This window comes from Henckelia pumila, chromosome 3 (assembly GCF_033568475.1).
Source record: "Henckelia pumila isolate YLH828 chromosome 3, ASM3356847v2, whole genome shotgun sequence".
Lineage (NCBI taxonomy): Eukaryota > Viridiplantae > Streptophyta > Magnoliopsida > Lamiales > Gesneriaceae > Henckelia > Henckelia pumila.
The window spans coordinates 177,744,944-177,764,551 of NC_133122.1; the positions used below are offsets into that span (position 1 = coordinate 177,744,944).

General features: G+C 34.4%; 1 protein-coding gene and 2 pseudogenes across 1 annotated transcript; 2 read left to right on the forward strand and 1 right to left on the reverse strand.

The window, feature by feature from the left end:
- The window catches only part of LOC140890040 (monoterpene synthase TPS4, chloroplastic-like), a 41,562-nt pseudogene extending 35,579 nt beyond the window's left edge, over positions 1-5,983 (reverse strand).
- Positions 5,984-5,995: 12 nt separating this feature from the next.
- LOC140890041 (uncharacterized) lies at positions 5,996-6,930 on the forward strand. The gene is made up of 2 exons (XM_073297788.1): positions 5,996-6,315; positions 6,366-6,930. Exons 1-2 carry the CDS (start codon positions 5,996-5,998, stop codon positions 6,928-6,930), a joined length of 885 nt encoding a protein of 294 aa, XP_073153889.1.
- Positions 6,931-7,750: 820 nt separating this feature from the next.
- LOC140890042 (protein ANTAGONIST OF LIKE HETEROCHROMATIN PROTEIN 1-like) lies at positions 7,751-8,980 on the forward strand (annotated as a pseudogene).
- The last annotated feature ends 10,628 nt before the right edge of the window (positions 8,981-19,608 follow it).

Here is a 19,608-nt window from a genome sequence, read left to right on the forward strand (position 1 = left end):
TAAGTTTATAGGGAATTTTCCCTAACACACCATTCTTTGATGCCTCGGCAGCTCTAGAGCTCGGCTGATCCGTCGTGAAATATCACAATCCGGCCTCATTGTTTCGATTGATATATAATTTTAACTCATGAGCTTCTGCGATTTTCATGGACTTGAATAACATATCCTCATCATTTGTTCCTAAAAATGACGCTTCATATAAGTTCAAGAGTCCGTCTTTGTCCTTCACCAAGGATTTTCTGATATTTTCGTCCTTCGTGAATTTTTCAAAAACATCTGCATAATGAAACAAATTGACAAAACAAAAAAATATTAGATAATATGTCAGTAACTCAAGATATATAGTTGATGTCCATATTTATTTTGTTGTGATTTTTAACCCACTGATGTTAGAATCGAATAAAATGCAATCACAAGTATATCAAGAACTCAGCAAGCATGCAAGATTAGAATGAAGAAGATGAATGCAAGATGATTTACGTGGTTCGGTATCCAATACCTACTCCATGGCAGCCAACACCCCAAGAGAAGTTTTATAGATATTCAAAATGAGTTCACAGAGTTACTGTGACGTCCCGTATTTTAAAACATTTAATAAAAAAGTTGCGAAAAAAGAGTGATAAAATTTTTCATAACTTTTAAATGATGTAGGGAGTGCATCACGCTAACTCAAAATGAATTTTAAAGTATAACTAGTAACAATATAATTTCGTGACTCCACCACACACAAAATATTTGAAACACGGATGCAACCCTACCACAAATACCTTCTAAAATACGACACGTCAAAACCTACTTCAAATATTTAAATGGGATAAGGGAATGTGAGTTACTATAAACATACTACTACATCAAATACATTTAAAATAATCGAGAAACTTTCATAACAAATATCAAACTAAAATAAACATTTAAAAGACGAAATATTAGAAATCTCAACTCATCTTTAAAAGACTGAAAATGAAAATAATTAAACCATTACTTTTGAACATCGTAAATAAAATATTGTAACAATATAACATAAATAAACATAGGTAAATATTTTCTTTTTAAATACATCAGAGCTTTTGAACTATTGTGCCATGCAATGTCTTCGCCTCTTGAACTCTTCAGCCGTGCTACCAAAGCTTTTTAAATCAAAACTGCTAAACCATCTGCACCATTCAAGTATAGCGAGTTTAAAGGACTCAGCAAGATTAAAATATACATATCGATGTCATTATAGCTTCAAAATAATTTAAACTTAAAATGACTTGACCATAAATAACATGATACCTTGAACTTGAAGAATTTTAACGTAAACATCATAGAACTTTAAAATTAAAATCTTGAACATGAACTTCAAAACTCTTAAAAGATGCAAGGAACTTAAACATGGACATCAACTTACTTAACTTTAAATCTTGAAAATAGACTTCATGCATATTCTCAAAACTTTACCATTTTCTTCTTAAATAAATATTTGCACTTAACATCTAATAAATAAAATCATGCAACTTGGACAACATCAAACCGTGAACATAAACCATGAACATAACATAAAAACTTATCGTTTTGGGGTGATGAATTATGTGAAATTGTGGCAACCATCATAATGGGCACATTCATCTTTTCTTGTTGATCAACGCATATGGCACTAAGCCTCATAGCATTCATTCTTTCATTTTCGGAGGTTCCTCCGGAGCTCATCCCGGAGGACCTAACCCGTACATTGAGCCATATTTGGAAAGGTCCCTCCGGAGCCCAAACCGGAGTACCAGTCCCGTATTGCCACCACAAAGATACATAAAACATCAAAATATTTTCATGCATCAACATATCATATATTCATGCTTCATCATAACATTATTCATTCATGCTTTATCATCTTTCATTTCATCATAACTTTCATCTTTCATCATATCATTTCATTCATTATGAAGCATCATTATTTCATCGTAACTTCCTTCATAACTTTCATTCATGAACATAAAACTTTACTCGATAACTTCATGCATGTCATAAATGATAAAAATCATACTTTCATATTGAACATAGGTTTCATGAATGAAACATAGACATGTACATGCATCAAATAACGTAATCGATCCACGTAAGTCGTTCTTTTCGTTTTGACTTAAAACTTGAAACTTTTTGCATAGAAACTCTTAAATATACTTTAGAAGCCTTTAAAGATCATAACCATGAATTTAGGACCCTAAAAGCAAAACTTAATAAAATTAATTCATGGCTACAGCGCTCCAGCGCTTAAAAAAAAGCGCTGGGGCGCTATACTTGCGCATTGACAGTTCTACTGCACTGCAGTTGCTATGCATGCACACTGATATTTCGAGTTCTTGAGCCCGGAATTTGGAAAAGTGATAAACATGAAAGTTGTAGCTCTTACTCTTGGCTTTCTAATGCAGAAAACCTCACTTCAATTGGAGTTTTCAGTAAAACGTTATACTCATTCTCCCGAGCTGTGTCACTGCCAGAATTTCAAAACATTCGACACATTTCGGGGCATTTTTGACCAATCTTCAAAAATGATTTTGACAAAACTCAAAACACGAAAGTTGTAGATAAATAAGTTATTTTTTAAATATAATTAGTCTCATATCATTTGAATAAGTACACTAATATTTATCTTTAAAATTGTAATAAGTGTCGCTAATCCGAGACAATCGAGCACATGCAACATTTCAATGCTTTAACTAAATCTAACTCAATACTTCAAAATATGATATTTTTTATTACCATAGCTATATAATTTAATTAAAACATATCTTTGAAGTTCTGGAATTCATCAAAACTTTAAAATAAACATGTATCTCTTGAATCAAACTCAATAACTTGACAAGAACGACTTATGCTTCACGATTTCGTACCATCACATAACATGCTCTTCAAACCATTAAAATATAAAAACATCATGCTCTTGAAATTCTTGAAAATCATACATACATATCTCAACATACATCTTTTCATATCGAAATAAATATATTTTGAATGGTGGTTTCAAAACCTTAAAAATTTGTACTTGCCTTTGATCTTTGAAGAACAGGATTAACTTGGACCTTGGTAGAGATCTAACCATACTCATATGTTATCGAGACATGCTAAAGAAGTAACCAAAGGAAGATGAAATCCAAGAGGTTGTTAAGCTGTTCCTAAGATCAAAATAACACTTTTATATGGTGAGAATACACCAAGAATATAAAAAACAAAATATAAGAAGAAAGGGAATAGAAAATCTGTGCAAAAATGTCTTACAAGATGGCTTCGATCTAGGCTGAAACATCCACCAAAAATAAAGATTCATAGCTCAAATCGAAGGTACGGATGTAAGAAAGATAACCCTTCAAACGGAATGAAGTTTGGACACTGTATGAATGAGATATGATAAAAATACAGCCGCTGTGCAGAGGTAGGCGAGCTTGAATGAAATTTGGAGTTTGGAAGATGAAGGAAGAAGATGAAGGAAATTGTTGGGATTCTTGAAGCTTGGAGGAAAGATTACGGGAAGCTCTTGCACTTAAGTTTCAGAAATGGAGAATGGAAAAAAAGATGATACGTATGGAAGGGAATAGAATGAGATAATAGGTGGGGGAGGAGACAAGGGACAAGGTATTAATTGGGATGGGGTATGGGAGATAATGATAAGGGGCGGTGGTTGGAAATACTACATCAAACGTAGTCTGTTCAACGCACCTCAAACTCGACTAATAAGATTTTCTCCTCTCGATGATTAAAATAAAATCATAACAATATTATAATCAAAATACTCGTAAAATCATTTTCCACGATCTCGTGCATAGGGTAGACTTGTATCCTCAGTCCAGAATCAATTCTAATAAAATCATTTAATACAACAAATAAACATATATTTTAATACCTGAAACATAAACTTTTAAATCATTTACACAACATATAATATTTAATTGAGAATAAACTTTAAATCTTAAATAATAAAATACAATAACTTAAAATTCAGTCAAAATTCTTGAAATAAATCATGAATAGATTTATGGATTTTCCGGATATTACAATCTACCATCCTTAAAAAGAATTTCGTCCTCGAAATTCGACTTATCAATCTCTAAAAACATTTGTTTTTCTCAAGTTAATCCATACAATCCCACATTTACATTTCAATTTCCCAAATTCATTGTCTCATAAATCATACATCCGCTGCGCACTCTGATAAACAAAATATTACATCATTCTTATTTGCAATCCTTAGTCTTATCGGATCAAAACATATCTATTCAAATCGGCTACAAATCTTCTTTACGACTTAGTTCTGATCACCAAAATCCACAATATCTTCAGACACGTGATTTTTACTCAAACTCTAGCTAAAGGTTAAAGAAAACGGTAACAAAACGACTTGTTTTCTTCTTCTTTTGCCCTATAAATATGATCACAAAACAAATTTTAATCACACTCAACTTACTCTTTCGCACACAAGGTATTTCTCCAAGATCTCAAAGAAGAAGAAGATGGCATTTTTAATGTTATTCATTGAAACCATCATGATTATCCTTCTCATGTACCTTGTATTTACCGGTGAATATCCACCCCAACTTTTTTATTTGTTCTTACAAATGCTTGTACTCCTTGTTCTTTCATTATATTGTATTTTCGTAATAATAGAGCTTAATTAAACCCAATCAAATTCTCAAATTCATCTGCTAAAACTTAGCATTCAAAGTATTAATTTCGAAAATAAGCTTGTTCCAATAAACTTAACCTTGTAAATTTCACATGTCAACAAATTTTCGTCTCAAAGCTTAATCCAAAATCATTCTTCTTAAAATCCAAAGCAATAAAAATCGAGAACATTCCTCGTCAACTAGTATATCCTATACAACAAGGGTTCCCAATCAAAAATCTAATTATCATCCTACATTCCTCATGGTGCAAGTATAACATCCAACGAAAAATAATCTTATCTGTAATGCCCAAAGAAGGAATTTTTCATCAATAAATCATGTGCCCTCACGAAATCTTTTATTCCAACAATAGTATACAAAGTATAGCACATTCAAATCTAAAAATGATCACTTAATTTATCCAAACAAGATATTACTAAGAGCACCCACAATGGGTGTTCATTGGGTGTTATTAACACCCAATGAACACCCATGTGGGTGTTCATAGCATTGTGGATGGGTGTTATTAACACCCACCCACAAGAGAGAGAAGATGGGCGTTCACAGTTGTGAACGCCCATCTTCCTTTATTTTTTTTTTTTGTATGTAATGGGGCGTGCTTGCACGCCCCATCACTTTCAAGCACGCGCCAGAAAGAGAGTGTGCAGGTGCAGACGCGGGCCCTACACGTCTGCACCTGCATTACTTTATTTTTTTTAATTTTTTTTAATTTTTTTAATTTAAATAATAATAAATAACGGTAATATATTCAATTATTTGTCAGATTGTGTCAAACTAGTGCATTTTTTAACGGAAACTTTTTTTTTTGTTATTTAATTTATTTTATTTTTAATATAAAAAAAATAAATAAATAAATAAATTATAACGGCTAGTTAACGGCTAGTTAGAATTTTTATCTATAAATACCCTTCAATGCTAACACCAAAATTCATTCCACTTCCAACACTCTTCAATTCTACTTTCATTCTCTCCTATATCTTTCTTACTCTTTTCTGAAATATTATTTTCTATCCGAAATGGATGAAAATACGAGGGCATATCTTACATATTTGTTAAATTCTACACAAAACTCGCAAGAAAATGCATCTTCCCAAAATCTACAAATTCCACCAACTCATCAATATCCACATCCATTTCCAAATATGCAGTTTCCTCCACAAAACGTTCAAAATTTCCCAGGATTTGGAAATTTTATGAGCCATCCGAATTATACCTCCAGAGGTCCACCACAACCGCTTCCAGCCGAATATTGGCAAAACACGAGTCATCCACCATTCACGCCGCCAGTTCTTCAAGGCTTTGGTACCCCATACACAACTGGTACGCATTTTTCATCTTCGATGCCGATTGAACCTGCATCTCCGACTTTTGTCCCAGAGACTCAACTGTCCGATCGTGAATCCCCAATCGAGGTGGTGAATTTAGAAAAAATGATTCCGAATGCTGAGGGTACGAGAATGCGTTCGACTTGGACAAAGGTTGAAGATGAGGTCTTGGCCAGAAGTTTTGTCACAATCAGTGATGATCCAATAATCGGCAATGACCAGAAGGCAGATGGGGACGTGTCGCAAGCTACTACAATGACAATTGTCCTACAGGTTCAAACAGCAGAAAAGCTAATGTTATACGGTCACATTGGCACAACACAATCCAGAAGAAGGTAAATCTATTCAACGCAAATTACAATAGTATTTACAGTTTATATCGCAGTGGTCACAGTGATGAAGACATATTGAGGTTTGCGTATGAAAAATATCGCGAAGAACACAATGGTGTTGCGTTCAACCTCGAGCATGTGTGGAGAATTGTTAAAGATCGTCCAATGTTTACTCAACAATCCGATGATCACTTTGTGGCCACAAAGAAGACGAGGACCTCTGAGTCAGGAGCAAGCAACACATCTTCCAACCAAAATGTGAGCGTAGACATAGATGACGAAGATAATCGTCCAATGGGTAGGAAGGCAGCAAAAAGAAAGGGAAAAGACAAAGTCAAATCGATCATGGAGGATCTGACAGTAAACTATAACAGTATTTTTTCAAAGTTCAATGAGTACACAAACGTAAAGAAGTCTGAAGTCGATCTGAAAAAAAAACAACTTGAAGTTGAGGAGATTAAGGCAAAAGCTTCCTTGTCCAATGCAGAAGCAAAGAATCGTCGATTGAGGTTGAAGGAGTACGAGATCTTGAACAAAGACACCTCGGAAATGACTACTGAGCAACTTATCATACATAAATGTTTGTGCAAGGATATCAGGTCCAGTTGGAATATATAAACTATTTGCGCATTTCGATTGATTGTATTGTTTAATTATTGCATTTCGAAGTATTTGTATTGTTTAGTTATTATATTTTTGAGTGATTGTAATATAGTATTTTCGAGTGATTGTAATTTTTAATTATTGTGGTTTCGAGTGATTGTAATTTTTAATTAGTGTGGTTCCAATTATCGTGATTTAAAATTTTTATCAACTTTGAAAACTAGTCATTACAAAGTAGTAATATCAAATGTCTAATTATCCAACAACTTGACTTATTAGATTACAAATAAAATCAACTTACAACTTTTTTCGAAATAAACAAAATTATATTTTCAAAACATATTGAGTTAATTAATAGATTTCAAAGATATATAAATATATGGTGCTAAGAAAATAATCTAATCTTTGAAGCAAAATGAGTTTGATAAAAGAAATATAGAACAAAAAAGGAAAGAAAATATGGTGGAATTGGTATAATTATTAAAGTTGTTGGATTGCTCAAGTTATGTGGATTCTCTAAGAATGCAAGCCACGTTAGGTATCTACTATAATCAATTTTTGAGACTTTTTTTATTAAAATAATATAAAAATAAAGAATATATATTAAAGTATACAATTTGAAAAAGTTGATGAATGTATTAAACTATTTTTGCAAAATAGTCGTTAGAAACTATCCGTTGCAAACTAGCCGTTAGAATCTAATCGTTGCAAAATAGCCGTTGGAAACTAGTCGTTGCAAGATATCCTTTATATATAGACACATTGTGCTAAGATATTTTCATTTCACTAAGATAACTTTCACAAACACATATACAACAATATATTTCCTCCGAAAATGTCTCATTCCACAGACAGCTCTAGGTCAAGTTCCAGTTCGACAAGCGAAGAAGAAGTACATGTTCAAATCGATGAGCAAGATGATGATCCGGTAGAAGATCTGATGTTAATGGTACTTCAACAACACCAACAAGTTATGGAAGCATATCAGAGGAGAGAAACACACAGAAGGAGGTTCATCCAAAGAAATCGTGAAGCCGGTCATGAGAGGCTCGTCAATGATTATTTCTCTACAAACCCGGTGTATCATGATGGAATATTTCGAAGACGGTTTCGAATGCGAAGAGAGTTATTCCTTCGCATAGTGACTGCCTTAGAGAATCATTCGACGTTTTTTCAACAAAGGGAAGATGCTGTGCGAAGAAAAGGGTTGTCACCACTACAAAAATGCACCGCTGCGATTCGTCAACTAGCTTACGGAGTCCCTGCAGATCATCTTGATGAGTACCTACGTATGGGTGAATCCACGGCCATCAGGTGTCTTTTCAAGTTTTGTGAATACTTGGTTGAAATATTTGGTGATAGGTACTTAAGAAGACCAAATGCTGATGATGTTCAACGTCTTCTTCAAATGCATGATGACAGACACGGCTTTCCTGGCATGTTGGGTAGCCTTGATTGTATGCATTAGAAATGGAAAAATTGTCCGGTTGCTTGGAAAGGTCAATTTACAAGGGGACATGGGTCACCAACAATTGTGCTAGAGGCGGTCGCGTCTCATGACTTGTGGATTTGGCATGCCTTCTTTGGGGTCGCCGGTTCACGCAACGATATCAACGTGTTATATGAATCTCCAATCTTCAACAATGTCTTGCAAGGAAATGCGCCGGAGGTTAATTTCACGGTGAACGGCACTACATATACGAAAGGTTATTATTTAACAGATGGAATATATCCCGAGTGGGCTACTTTCGTTAAGGCTTTTCCTTTCCCAGAGGATCCCAAGAGAAAGTTGTTTAAGGAAAGACAGGAATCTGCAAGAAAAAATGTCGAGTGGGCATTTGGTGTGCTCCAATCTCGATGGGCGATTGTCAGAGGCCCAGCTCGCTATTGGTATAGGAAAAAATTAAAACAAATAATGTTAGCATGCATTATTTTGCATAACATGATTATTGAGGACGAAGGAGGTCACGTGATAGATTGGTACAACGATGAAGCGGATGAACTTGCACAACCTATCCTAGGATCCAACCGAGGCTTTCAGGATTATCTTCGGAGAACTACGTGACACTCAAGTTCATCACCAAATTCGCGCGGACTTAGTGGAGCATATCTGGGGGAATTGCAACAACATGAATCCGTGAATTAATATTGTATTTGTTATTTTTAATTTATTTGAATTGTTATTTTTTTAAAGTTATTGTTGCATTTGAATTTAATAATTTCGTGTATTGAATAAATATATTAAAATGATTTTATTTATTTTTAAAATTAATTAAATTAAAACTTAAAATATAATATTATAATTATAAATATATTATAAAATGTAAAGAAAATGAATTTATTTAGTATAAAATAATTTTATAATGTTGAGTGGAATGTGGGACCCATAAATAATGAGTGTTAATGTTAATAGGATTGTGGATGGAAAGAAGGATGTGTTATTAACAGTGGGACCCATGACTTTTGATGATGTGGAGGGTGTTATTGGTGTTATTAATGGATAGGGTTGTGGATGCTCTAATAACCCAATTTAGAAAGTAACATTAATCTAAATTCATGACTTTGAACAATGATCATTATTTCCTCAAGATTCTCTCAATCAAGTAAAGTTCGTCACGATCACAAATCCAAAATCCATTCAACACATGAAAAATTTTCTTCTGAAAATCACACCCGATCATAACTGTAAGAGAAAACACAATTAAAAATTTCAAAAATTGAGCTTACAGTCATGGAAGCAGGAGCATTCGAGTCCTTGGCGAAATTTCATGCACAAACTATCTCCCAGAGCCAGTTGCTCTGATACCAACTGTGACGTCCCGTATTTTAAAACATTTAATAAAAGAGTTGCGGAAAAAGAGTGATAAAATTTTTCATAACTTTTAAATGATGTAGGGAGTGCATCACGCTAACTCAAAATGAATTTTAAAGTATAACTAGTAACAATATAATTTCGTGACTCCACCACACACAAAATATTTGAAACACGGATGCAACCCTACCACAAATATCTTCTAAAATATGACACGTCAAAACCTACTTCAAATATTTAAATGGGATAAGGGAATGTGAGTTACTATAAACATACTACTACATCAAATACATTAAAAATAATCGAGGAACTTTCATAACAAATATCAAACTAAAATAAACATTTAAAAGACGAAATATTTGAAATCCCAACTCATCTTTAAAAGACTGAAAATGAAAATAATTAAACCATTACTTTTGAACATCGTAAATAAAATATTGTAACAATATAACATAAATAAACATAGGTAAATATTTTCTTTTTAAATACATCAGAGCTTTTGAACTATTGTGTCATGCAATGTCTTCGCCTCTTGGACTCTTCAGCCATGCTACCAAAGCTTTTTAAATCAAAACTGCTAAACCATCTGCACCATTCAAGTATAGTGAGTATAAAGGACTCAGCAAGATTAAAATATGCATATCGATGTCATTATAGCTTCAAAATAATTTAAACTTAAAATGACTTGAGCATAAATAACATGATACCTTGAACTTGAAGAATTTTAACGTAAACATCATAGAACTTTAAAATTAAAATCTTGAACATGAACTTCAAAACTCTAAAAAGATGCAAGGAACTTAAACATAAACATCTACTTACTTAACTTTAAATCTTGAAAATAGACTTCATGCATATTCTAAATACTTTACCATTTTCTTCTTAAATAAACATTTGCACTTAACATCTAATAAATAAAATCATGCAACTTGGACAACATCAAACCGTGAACATAAACCATGAACATAACATAAAAACTTATCGTTTTGGGGTGATGAATTATGTGAAATTGTGGAAACCATCATAATGGGCACATTCATCTTTTCTTGTTGATCAACGCATATGGCACTAAGCCTCATAGCATTCATTCTTTCATTTTCGGAGGCTCCTCCGGAGCTCATCCTGGAGGACCTAACCCGTACATTGAGCCATATTTAGAAAGGTCCCTCCGGAGCCCAAACCGGAGTATCAGTCCCGTATTGCCACCACAAAGACACATAAAACATCAAAATATTTTCATGCATCAACATATCATATATTCATGCTTCATTATAACATTATTCATTCATGCTTTATCATCTTTCATTTCATCATAACTTTCATCTTTCATCATATCATTTCATTCATTATGAAGCATCATTATTTCATTGTAACTTCCTTCATAACTTTCATTCATGAACATAAAACTTTACTCGATAACTTCATGCATGTCATAAATGATAAAAATCATACTTTCATATTGAACATAGGTTTCATGAATGAAACATAGGCATGTACATGCATCACATAACGTAATCGATCCACGTAAGTCGTTCTTTTCGTTCTTGACTTAAAACTTGAAACTTTTTGCATAGAAACTCTTAAATATACTTTAGAAGCCTTTAAAGATCATAACCATGAATTTAGGAACCTAAAATCAAAACTTAATAAAATTAATTCGAGGCTACAGCGCTCCAGCGCTTAAAGAAAAGCGCTGGGGCGCTATACTTGCGCATTGACAGTTCTGCTGCACTGCAGTTGCTATGCATGCACACTGATATTTCGAGTTCTTGAGCCCGGAATTTGGAAAAGTGATAAACATGAAAGTTGTAGCTCTTACTCTTGGCTTTCTAATTCAGAAAACCTCACTTCAATTGGAGTTCTCAGTAAAACGTTATACTCATTCTCCCGTGCTGTGTCACTGCCAGAATTTCAAAACATTCGACACACTTCGGGGCATTTTTGACCAATCTTCAAAAATGATTTTGACAAAACTCAAAACACGAAAGTTGTAGATAAATAAGTTATTTTTCAAATATAATTAGCCTCATATCATTTGAATAAGTACACTAATATTTATCTTTAAAATTGTAATGAGTGTCGCTAATCCGAGACAATCGAGCACATGCAACATTTCAATGCTTTAACTAAAACTAACTCAATACTTCAAAATATGATATTTTCTATTACTATAGCTATATAATTTAATTAAAACATATCTTTGAAGCTCTGGAACTCATCAAAACTTTAAAATAAACATGTATCTCTTGAATCAAACTCAATAACTTGACAAGAACGACTTATGCTTCACAATTTCGTACCATCACATAACATGCTCTTCAAACCATTAAAATATAAAAACATCATGCTCTTGAAATTCTTGAAAATCATACATACATATCTCAACATACATCTTTTCATATCAAAATAAATATATTTTGAATGGTGGTTTCAAAACCTTAAAAATTTGTACTTGCCTTTGATCTTTGAAGAACAGGATTAACTTGGACCTTGGTAGAGATCTAACCATACTCAAATGTTATCGAGACATGCTAAAGAAGTAACCAAAGGAAGATGAAATCCAAGAGGTTGTTAAGCTGTTCCTAAGATCAAAATAACACTTTTATATGGTGAGAATACACCAAGAATAAAAAAACAAAATATAAGAAGAAAGGGAATATAAAATCTGTGCAGAAATGTCTTACAAGATGGCTTCGATCTAGGCTGAAACATCCACCAAAAATAAAGATTCATAGCTCAAATCGAAGGTACGGATGTAAGAAAGATAACCCTTCAAACGGAATGAAGTTTGGACACTGTATGAATGAGATATGATAAAAATACAGCCGCTGTGCAGAGGTAGGCGAACTTGAATGAAATTTGGAGTTTGGAAGATGAAGGAAGAAGATGAAGGAAATTGTTGGGATTCTTGAAGCTTGGAGGAAAGATTACGGGAAGCTCTTGCACTTAAGTTTCAGAAATGGAGAATGAAACAGAAGATGATACGTATGGAAGGGAATAGAATGAGATAATAGGTGGGGGAGGAGACAAGGGACAAGGTATTAATTGGGATGGGGTATGGGAGATAATGATAAGGGGCGGTGGTTGGAAATACTAAATCAAACGTAGTCTGTTCAACGCACCTCAAACTCGACTAATAAGATTTTCTCCTCTCGATGATTAAAATAAAATCATAACAATATTATACTCAAAATACTCGTAAAATCATTTCCCACGATCTAGTGCATAGGCTAGACTTGTATCCTCAGTCCAGAATCAATTCTAATAAAATCATTTAATACAACAAATAAACATATATTTTAATACCTGAACCATAAACTTTTAAATCATTTACACAACACATAATATTTAATTAAGAATAAACTTTAAATCTTAAATAATAAAATACAATAACTTAAAATTCAGTTAAAATTCTTGAAATAAATCATGAATAGATTTATGGATTTTCCGGATATTACAGTTACAATCCATAACTGATCACCACAAGAAGTAATATACTTGTGCTTATAAGACAGTTATGCCTACTCACTCATACAAGCATATTCAGTACAACTGGATTAGTTAAGTCTCCTAACTAATTCCACTGATATCTTCTTGATTAAGTAGCACAGAAGCAGGACCAACTCTAACAATCTCCACCTTGGTTCTGTCTTCAGATCCTTCTCTTGTCTTGACTTAATGTTGGCTGCAGACCCTCAAGCTTTAAGGTGATGTTACATTTACCAAATCTAAGCATCTCTGAAACTTGGACAATGGTAAGCTCTTAGTCATCATATCTGCAGGATTATCCTCAGTAGCTATCTTTGCAACTTTGATTGATCCTTTTGCCACAATCTCTCAAATAAAATGAAGCTTGATGTCAATGTGTTTGGACCTCTCATGGAACATTGGATTTTTGATTAGATGTAAGGCACTTTGACTGTCACAATGTATAGTCACTTCATCTTGATTAATTCCAATTTCATTTATGAAACCATGTAACCAAACTCCTTCTTTTATTCCTTCAGTAGCAGCCATATATTCTGCCTCTGTGGTGGACAAGGCAACAACCTTCTGTAAACTGGCCCTCCAGCTTATGGCTCCACCACAAGCAGTAAATACATATCCTGAGATAGACTTCCTTGAATCAACGCAACCGGCATAATCTGAGTCAACAAATCCCTTAATAACATTCTCATTTCTGACTTCACCTCCATAGCAGAGTCCTATCTCCTTTGAACCTTTTAAGTATCTCAAGATCCACTTGAGAGCTTGCCAATGTTCCTTTCCTGGACTTGCCATGAATCGGCTGACAATGCTTATAGCATAAGCTAGGTCAGGTCTTGTACACACCATGCAGTACATCAGACACCCGACATCATTTGCATATGGTACCCTTTCCATATACTCTATCTCAGCAGCATCCTTAGGAGATTGAGAGTTAGAAAGTTTGAAATGCTGTCCAATAGGAGTGCTCACTGATTTTGAAGTAGTCATAGCAAACTTTTGAAGTAGCTTAACAACATATCCTTCTTGTGATAAGAACAGTCTTCTGCAGTGTCTTTGTCTAGTAATGTTGATACCCAGAATTTTACTAGCCCTTCCCATATCTTTCATGTCAAATTCTGCCTTCAAGTTTGACTTTAGAGAATTAATCTCTTTTCTATCTTTGCTTGCTATAAGCATATCATCGACATATAGCAAAAGATTGAAAGAGTGGGTGCCCGGTTAGCCAACTTGTGGCTAAGGGCTTTTATGACTCTATGTAAAACAATCTTTTGTTTAATATAATTTACACTTTTATAATGGAATTGACTTTATCTTTCTTCATAATGTTATATTATGATATACTATTGTTGTTTTGATAAAGACCTTGAATATACTATAGTGTATGTAAGATGTGGTAGCACATGGGGATGGCTATCATGAAACACATCTTATAGTCATTGTATATTATAAACTGTTCCTAGTCAATTGAGCCGTCCGCAAATAAGGATAAGGATCGCACGAGATTGAGACTAGCATTTGCGATGCCGAGTACCACATTTCATTGGTATGGAACATAGAGATGTTCAAAGCATGCAAATGGATATTCATATGATGAATGATCGAACTACCCTATTCGGACTTTCCAAGTGGTTATCACTTATCGAGTGGATAAAGTCCGCGGTTTTGGTTGTACACCATTAGTCCTTATTACTTGAAACATCATTGAGACTCTATATGCTAGTACTGTACTTTGACTCGTTTACCGACTCTATTGGGGTCATCAGGTGTCGGGATTGGGTATAGTTACGACACATATAGGAGTCGATGCTTTGTTGTCAAGGATTCACCACATACTTGCGAGTGTGGATATCCTATGCGGTCTGAGGAGATATTAGTGTGACGAATCTCTGGTCAGAGTACATGATGTGTTTTAGGTTACTTGGTGTTCCTAGTAACACATGCGATGTCACTAATAGATCTCCAAGATGTTATGCATAGTTATCAAATCTCGAACGACTCTCGATGCACCAATGGTTGTTGATTCGATCGGGATATTTGGTTGAAGGGACCGTACTGTACGCTAACCAAAATCTACTGGTTCTTGCAGGCACTATCAGTAATACCTAGGGAATCATGGGGCGATGTTGCTAGGCGCTCTTACCATGATTCGATGGGTAAGTCGGAAATTGTTGTTCCGAGTCACAAGGAGTTGTGAGCCCACGGCTAGCTGTATTCCTGAACCATTGAGGGTTACACAAGTAATGGATTACTAAAACCCCATAGAGATAGTTAAATTTAAAGAGTTAAATTTAATGAAAGAGAAGTTGGACTTCTTAACTAAAGGGAGTGAGATTTCCTAAAATGACATAGGGATGGGCATTTTTGGAAATCACTGAATTCGGATTCGGAAAAATTATCTTGACTTTAAAAGATGCAAAAATGGTTTTTGTGCACATTGGTAAAATCAGTTTATCAATCGGAGTCACGATGAATTTTATGTTAATTTTTAGAACAACGGGCTTGGCTTGTTGGGCTTAAGTTATGGATTATGGGCCCTAAGGAGTTAGAGTCCAATATAATTATAACTTAATCCAGTCTAGAAATTATCTATAAATAGGACTGCAGTGTTCGAAAATCATATAGCATTCAGTCTTGAATTTTTGAAAAATCAGTCTAGATTATTCAAGAGGATTTTCGAAGTCCTCTGTCCCTTTCGGAGAAAATTCGGCTTGTGATTTTTATGAAAAATTACAATCTGAATTAACAGATCATATCTTTTTATTCTCTACGCAAACTTCTGATTGATTTCTAGTGCAGTCAATCAGAGGGTTTTGTTTTCTATTCGTAGACCTGATTGAAGAAACGTTCGTTCATCAGTTCCGGGGATATACAACAAGAGCAGATTAAATTCTGTTGGTGTCCATAATCTCGCTTCGAGATTTTAAGGTAAAATATTTAATTGTGATTATTTATTTTACTTACACAAATTTAATCGTAAAAGTTTTGATACCCAGATATGGAATCGTTCCATATTAATAAAATAAAATTTTTAAACTTCCGCTGCACCGGGTATCAATTCTAATTGATCTGAACACCGATTTCCAACAGTGGTATCAAAGACAGGTTGCTCAGATCAAACGATTAAATTAATCGATTGTACAAAATTTTTAAGCCTCGGTTTTTGAAACAAAACAAATTTTTTAAAATCAAAATTTTGACGGGCAAAACACGGGCAGCGATTGTCGCTGCCCAGCCCGAGCCCCGGTAGGGGCACGGGCTGCCCAGGATTGTCCCGGGCAGCCCGGAAAATTAAAATTTTATTTTTTAAAAAATTTTGAATTTTTGAAATTCTAGTGTTTGATCCGATCGAAAATTGTTTTTGATTAGATCACGAGAAATCGGATCGAATTGTTCGAGTCTGAAATTTTTAAAATTGATTTTTGGATAAATTTGAATTTTTGGAAAATTTATAAATTTTATCCGTTAAATTAGATTTTATAAAATTAATTATTTTGGTACAATTGATGATAAGATATGATCTTATGGATGGATAAGATAAAATATGATTTTATCTTTTAATTATGATGCCTTTGCATGTTTATCCAATTATTTAATTATTGAATTAATTAATGGATAAATGATGATCGATTGTCATGACCAATGTTTTAGGTGTATGTTAGGTGATTTACATTTGTCTTATTGTTGTTGGTGTTTATTAATGGGCTTGGTTTATAGCCCAATATGATTGTCATATGTAATAAAAGTGGGCCTGGTTTATGGCCCGTTCTCACCCCTAAAAATGTATCCCATATTTGTCATCGAAATTTATTATAAATTTATTAGACTTAGTGGGAGACAAAGATTTGAAAAAATGGTGGGCCCAGCAGACAATGAAGATCGAAGAAATGTAAATTGGAAGCACAATGTAATAGGATTGCATTGCATACTTGCATATCACCTAGGATTGGACTTAGACTCGTGATTGGCAACCACGGGTCGATTAATATTAATGGGATCGATCATTCTTAAATAATATATGATATTATTGATGTATGCATGTTTAGACTAAATTGTATGAATCCCGCAAGCATACATAAATTGCATGATGAGACAAATTTTCAAAATTAAAAATCTCTCATTTTAAATATGATTTAAAATTGATATCAAGATTAATAAAAAGGGAATTTAAATATTGTTTAAATATTCCTACCTTCCATCAACGATCAATGTATGAGATGCTACCCGCGGATACGGTCCGGCTCATATTATTGGGGGGCCCGTTCGTCGGAAAGCTGTACATTGGATCGACACATGTTGTAAGTTGGGTGGAACTCCCATGGGATTGGCTCATATTATTGGGGGATCCACATGGCGACCGTCCATCACAACTTAATATTGATGGGTTATCTTGACATGTCACAATAAACGGCGTCATATTATTGGGCCCTTATTGGACATGAGGTAAAAACATGGGGGTTACTTTGGAAGTAATTGGGCTCTACCTTTTGAAAATTATGGTTGGCTGATATTATTCGGGATCATGATTTGTCAATTGGACTCCATGTTCTCACTAAGGAAAATAGTTTCCCGTTTTCACTAGAGGGTAGTGAAATCGTTAAAATAGTGGGAGTGTAATTCATAAAATAAAATTCTCCATATTTTATGTCTTAGTAAATTAATTAAACAATCATTGATTATTGTCTGTTTCCTTTTCAGTATACTATTAAAATGACTTCTCGCAATCCACTGTTTTCAATTCTCGAACAAAACAAATTGACTGGCGCAAACTATACGGAATGGTTCCGTAAGTTGAAAATTATTCTTACTTCGGAAAAATCTTTCTACGTGTTAGAGAAGCTGCCTCCGAAGGAAGCCCAGGCTAATACAAGTCCGAAAGAGTTGGCCAAACTTGATTTATGGTGGGATCATGATATCAAGGCCAAATGCTACATGCAGGCTTCGATGTCTGATGAGCTTCAAAGGAGATTCGAGGATACCGTGAATGCTGCTGACATTCACAAGAACCTCAAGGAACTCTTTGGAGCTCAGTCAAGGTCGGAGAGGTATGCCACCGTCAGAGAGCTCATGACGAGCCGCATGCGAGATGGGACTTCGGTCCATGAGCATGGGGTGCGCATGATTGGGCTCATTGAAAAGTTGGTAACACTCGACTTGACTTTGGAGCATGAACTTAGCGCGGACTTGTTGCTTCTATCACTTCCTTCATCGTTTGACGGTTTTGTGATGAACTTCAATATGAACAAGATAGAGGCCACCCTTGAAGAGATGGTAAATATTCTTGTCACATATGAAGCCACACTAAAGAAGGATAAACCGGTACTCTTGGTTGGCTCCTCTTCTAACTCTAAGAAAGGACCAAGTGGAAAGGGTAAGAAACGTTCTGCCCCGCCCAAGAAGATTGTACCAAATAAGAAGGGAAAGGCCAAGGCTTCAATTGGGATAAAAGATGAAAATGTTTGCCATTACTGCAAGAAACCCGGTCATTGGAAACGTAACTGCAAGGAATACCTCGAACAGTTGCGAACTGCAAAGGGTATGTTTTACATTGAAATAAATGTTTCGCTTAATACTTCTTCTTGGGTATTGGATACCGGATGTGAATCTCATATTTGCAATGATTTGTAGGTGATGACAAGAAGTCGTAAGCTAAGGATGAGTGAGACCCAGCTAAGGCTCGGGAATGGTTCTAGAGTCGAAGCCAAAGCTATAGGAGACATTTATTTAGTTTTGCAGAACAATTTTAAGTTATTTTTTAGAGATGTTTTATATGTTCCGGATTTGGTCAAAAACATTATATCTATTTCTATGCTTGATAGAGATGATTTTTCTTGCAATTTTGTGAATGGGATTTGCAATATTTACAAGAATGAATGTTTGATTGGAAATGGACAACTTGAAAACGATCTATATAGCTTAAAATTAAAAGACGTTCCAATTAATTATGTAGATAAACCGGTAACAACAATTAAAAGAAAGGACGATAGTCAAAACCCGGCAAACCTTTGGCATGCTAGGCTAGGTCATATTTCCTCAAAGAGGATGAACAAGCTAGTGGGAGAGGGCATGTTTGATATGTCTGATATTAACTCTCTACCTACTTGTGAGTCCTGCCTAAAGGGAAAAATGACTAAATCTCCTTTCAAAGGAAAACCTGAGCGTAGTCAAAATCTGTTGGATTTGATCCATACAGATGTTTGCGGTCCATTTAGGATTGGTACTAAATGTGGCAACACCTACTTCATTACCTTTACTGATGATCATTCTAGGTATGGGTATTTATATTTAATGAAATATAAGTCTGAAGCATTTGAAAAGTTCAAAGAATTCAAGGCTGAAGTAGAAAACAAACTAGGTAAAAGTATTAAGGCACTTCGATCGGATCGAGGTGGAGA

What these genes read in the sequence shown, in the direction of transcription:
- LOC140890041 (XM_073297788.1), top strand. Translation starts at nt 5,996, where the DNA reads ATGCCGATTGAACCTGCATCTCCGACTTTTGTCCCAGAGACTCAACTG. An exon ending in ACAACACAATCCAGAAGAAG is followed by an intron (nt 6,316 to 6,365) that starts GTAAATCTATTC and finishes TTTATATCGCAG; the next exon opens with TGGTCACAGTGATGAAGACA.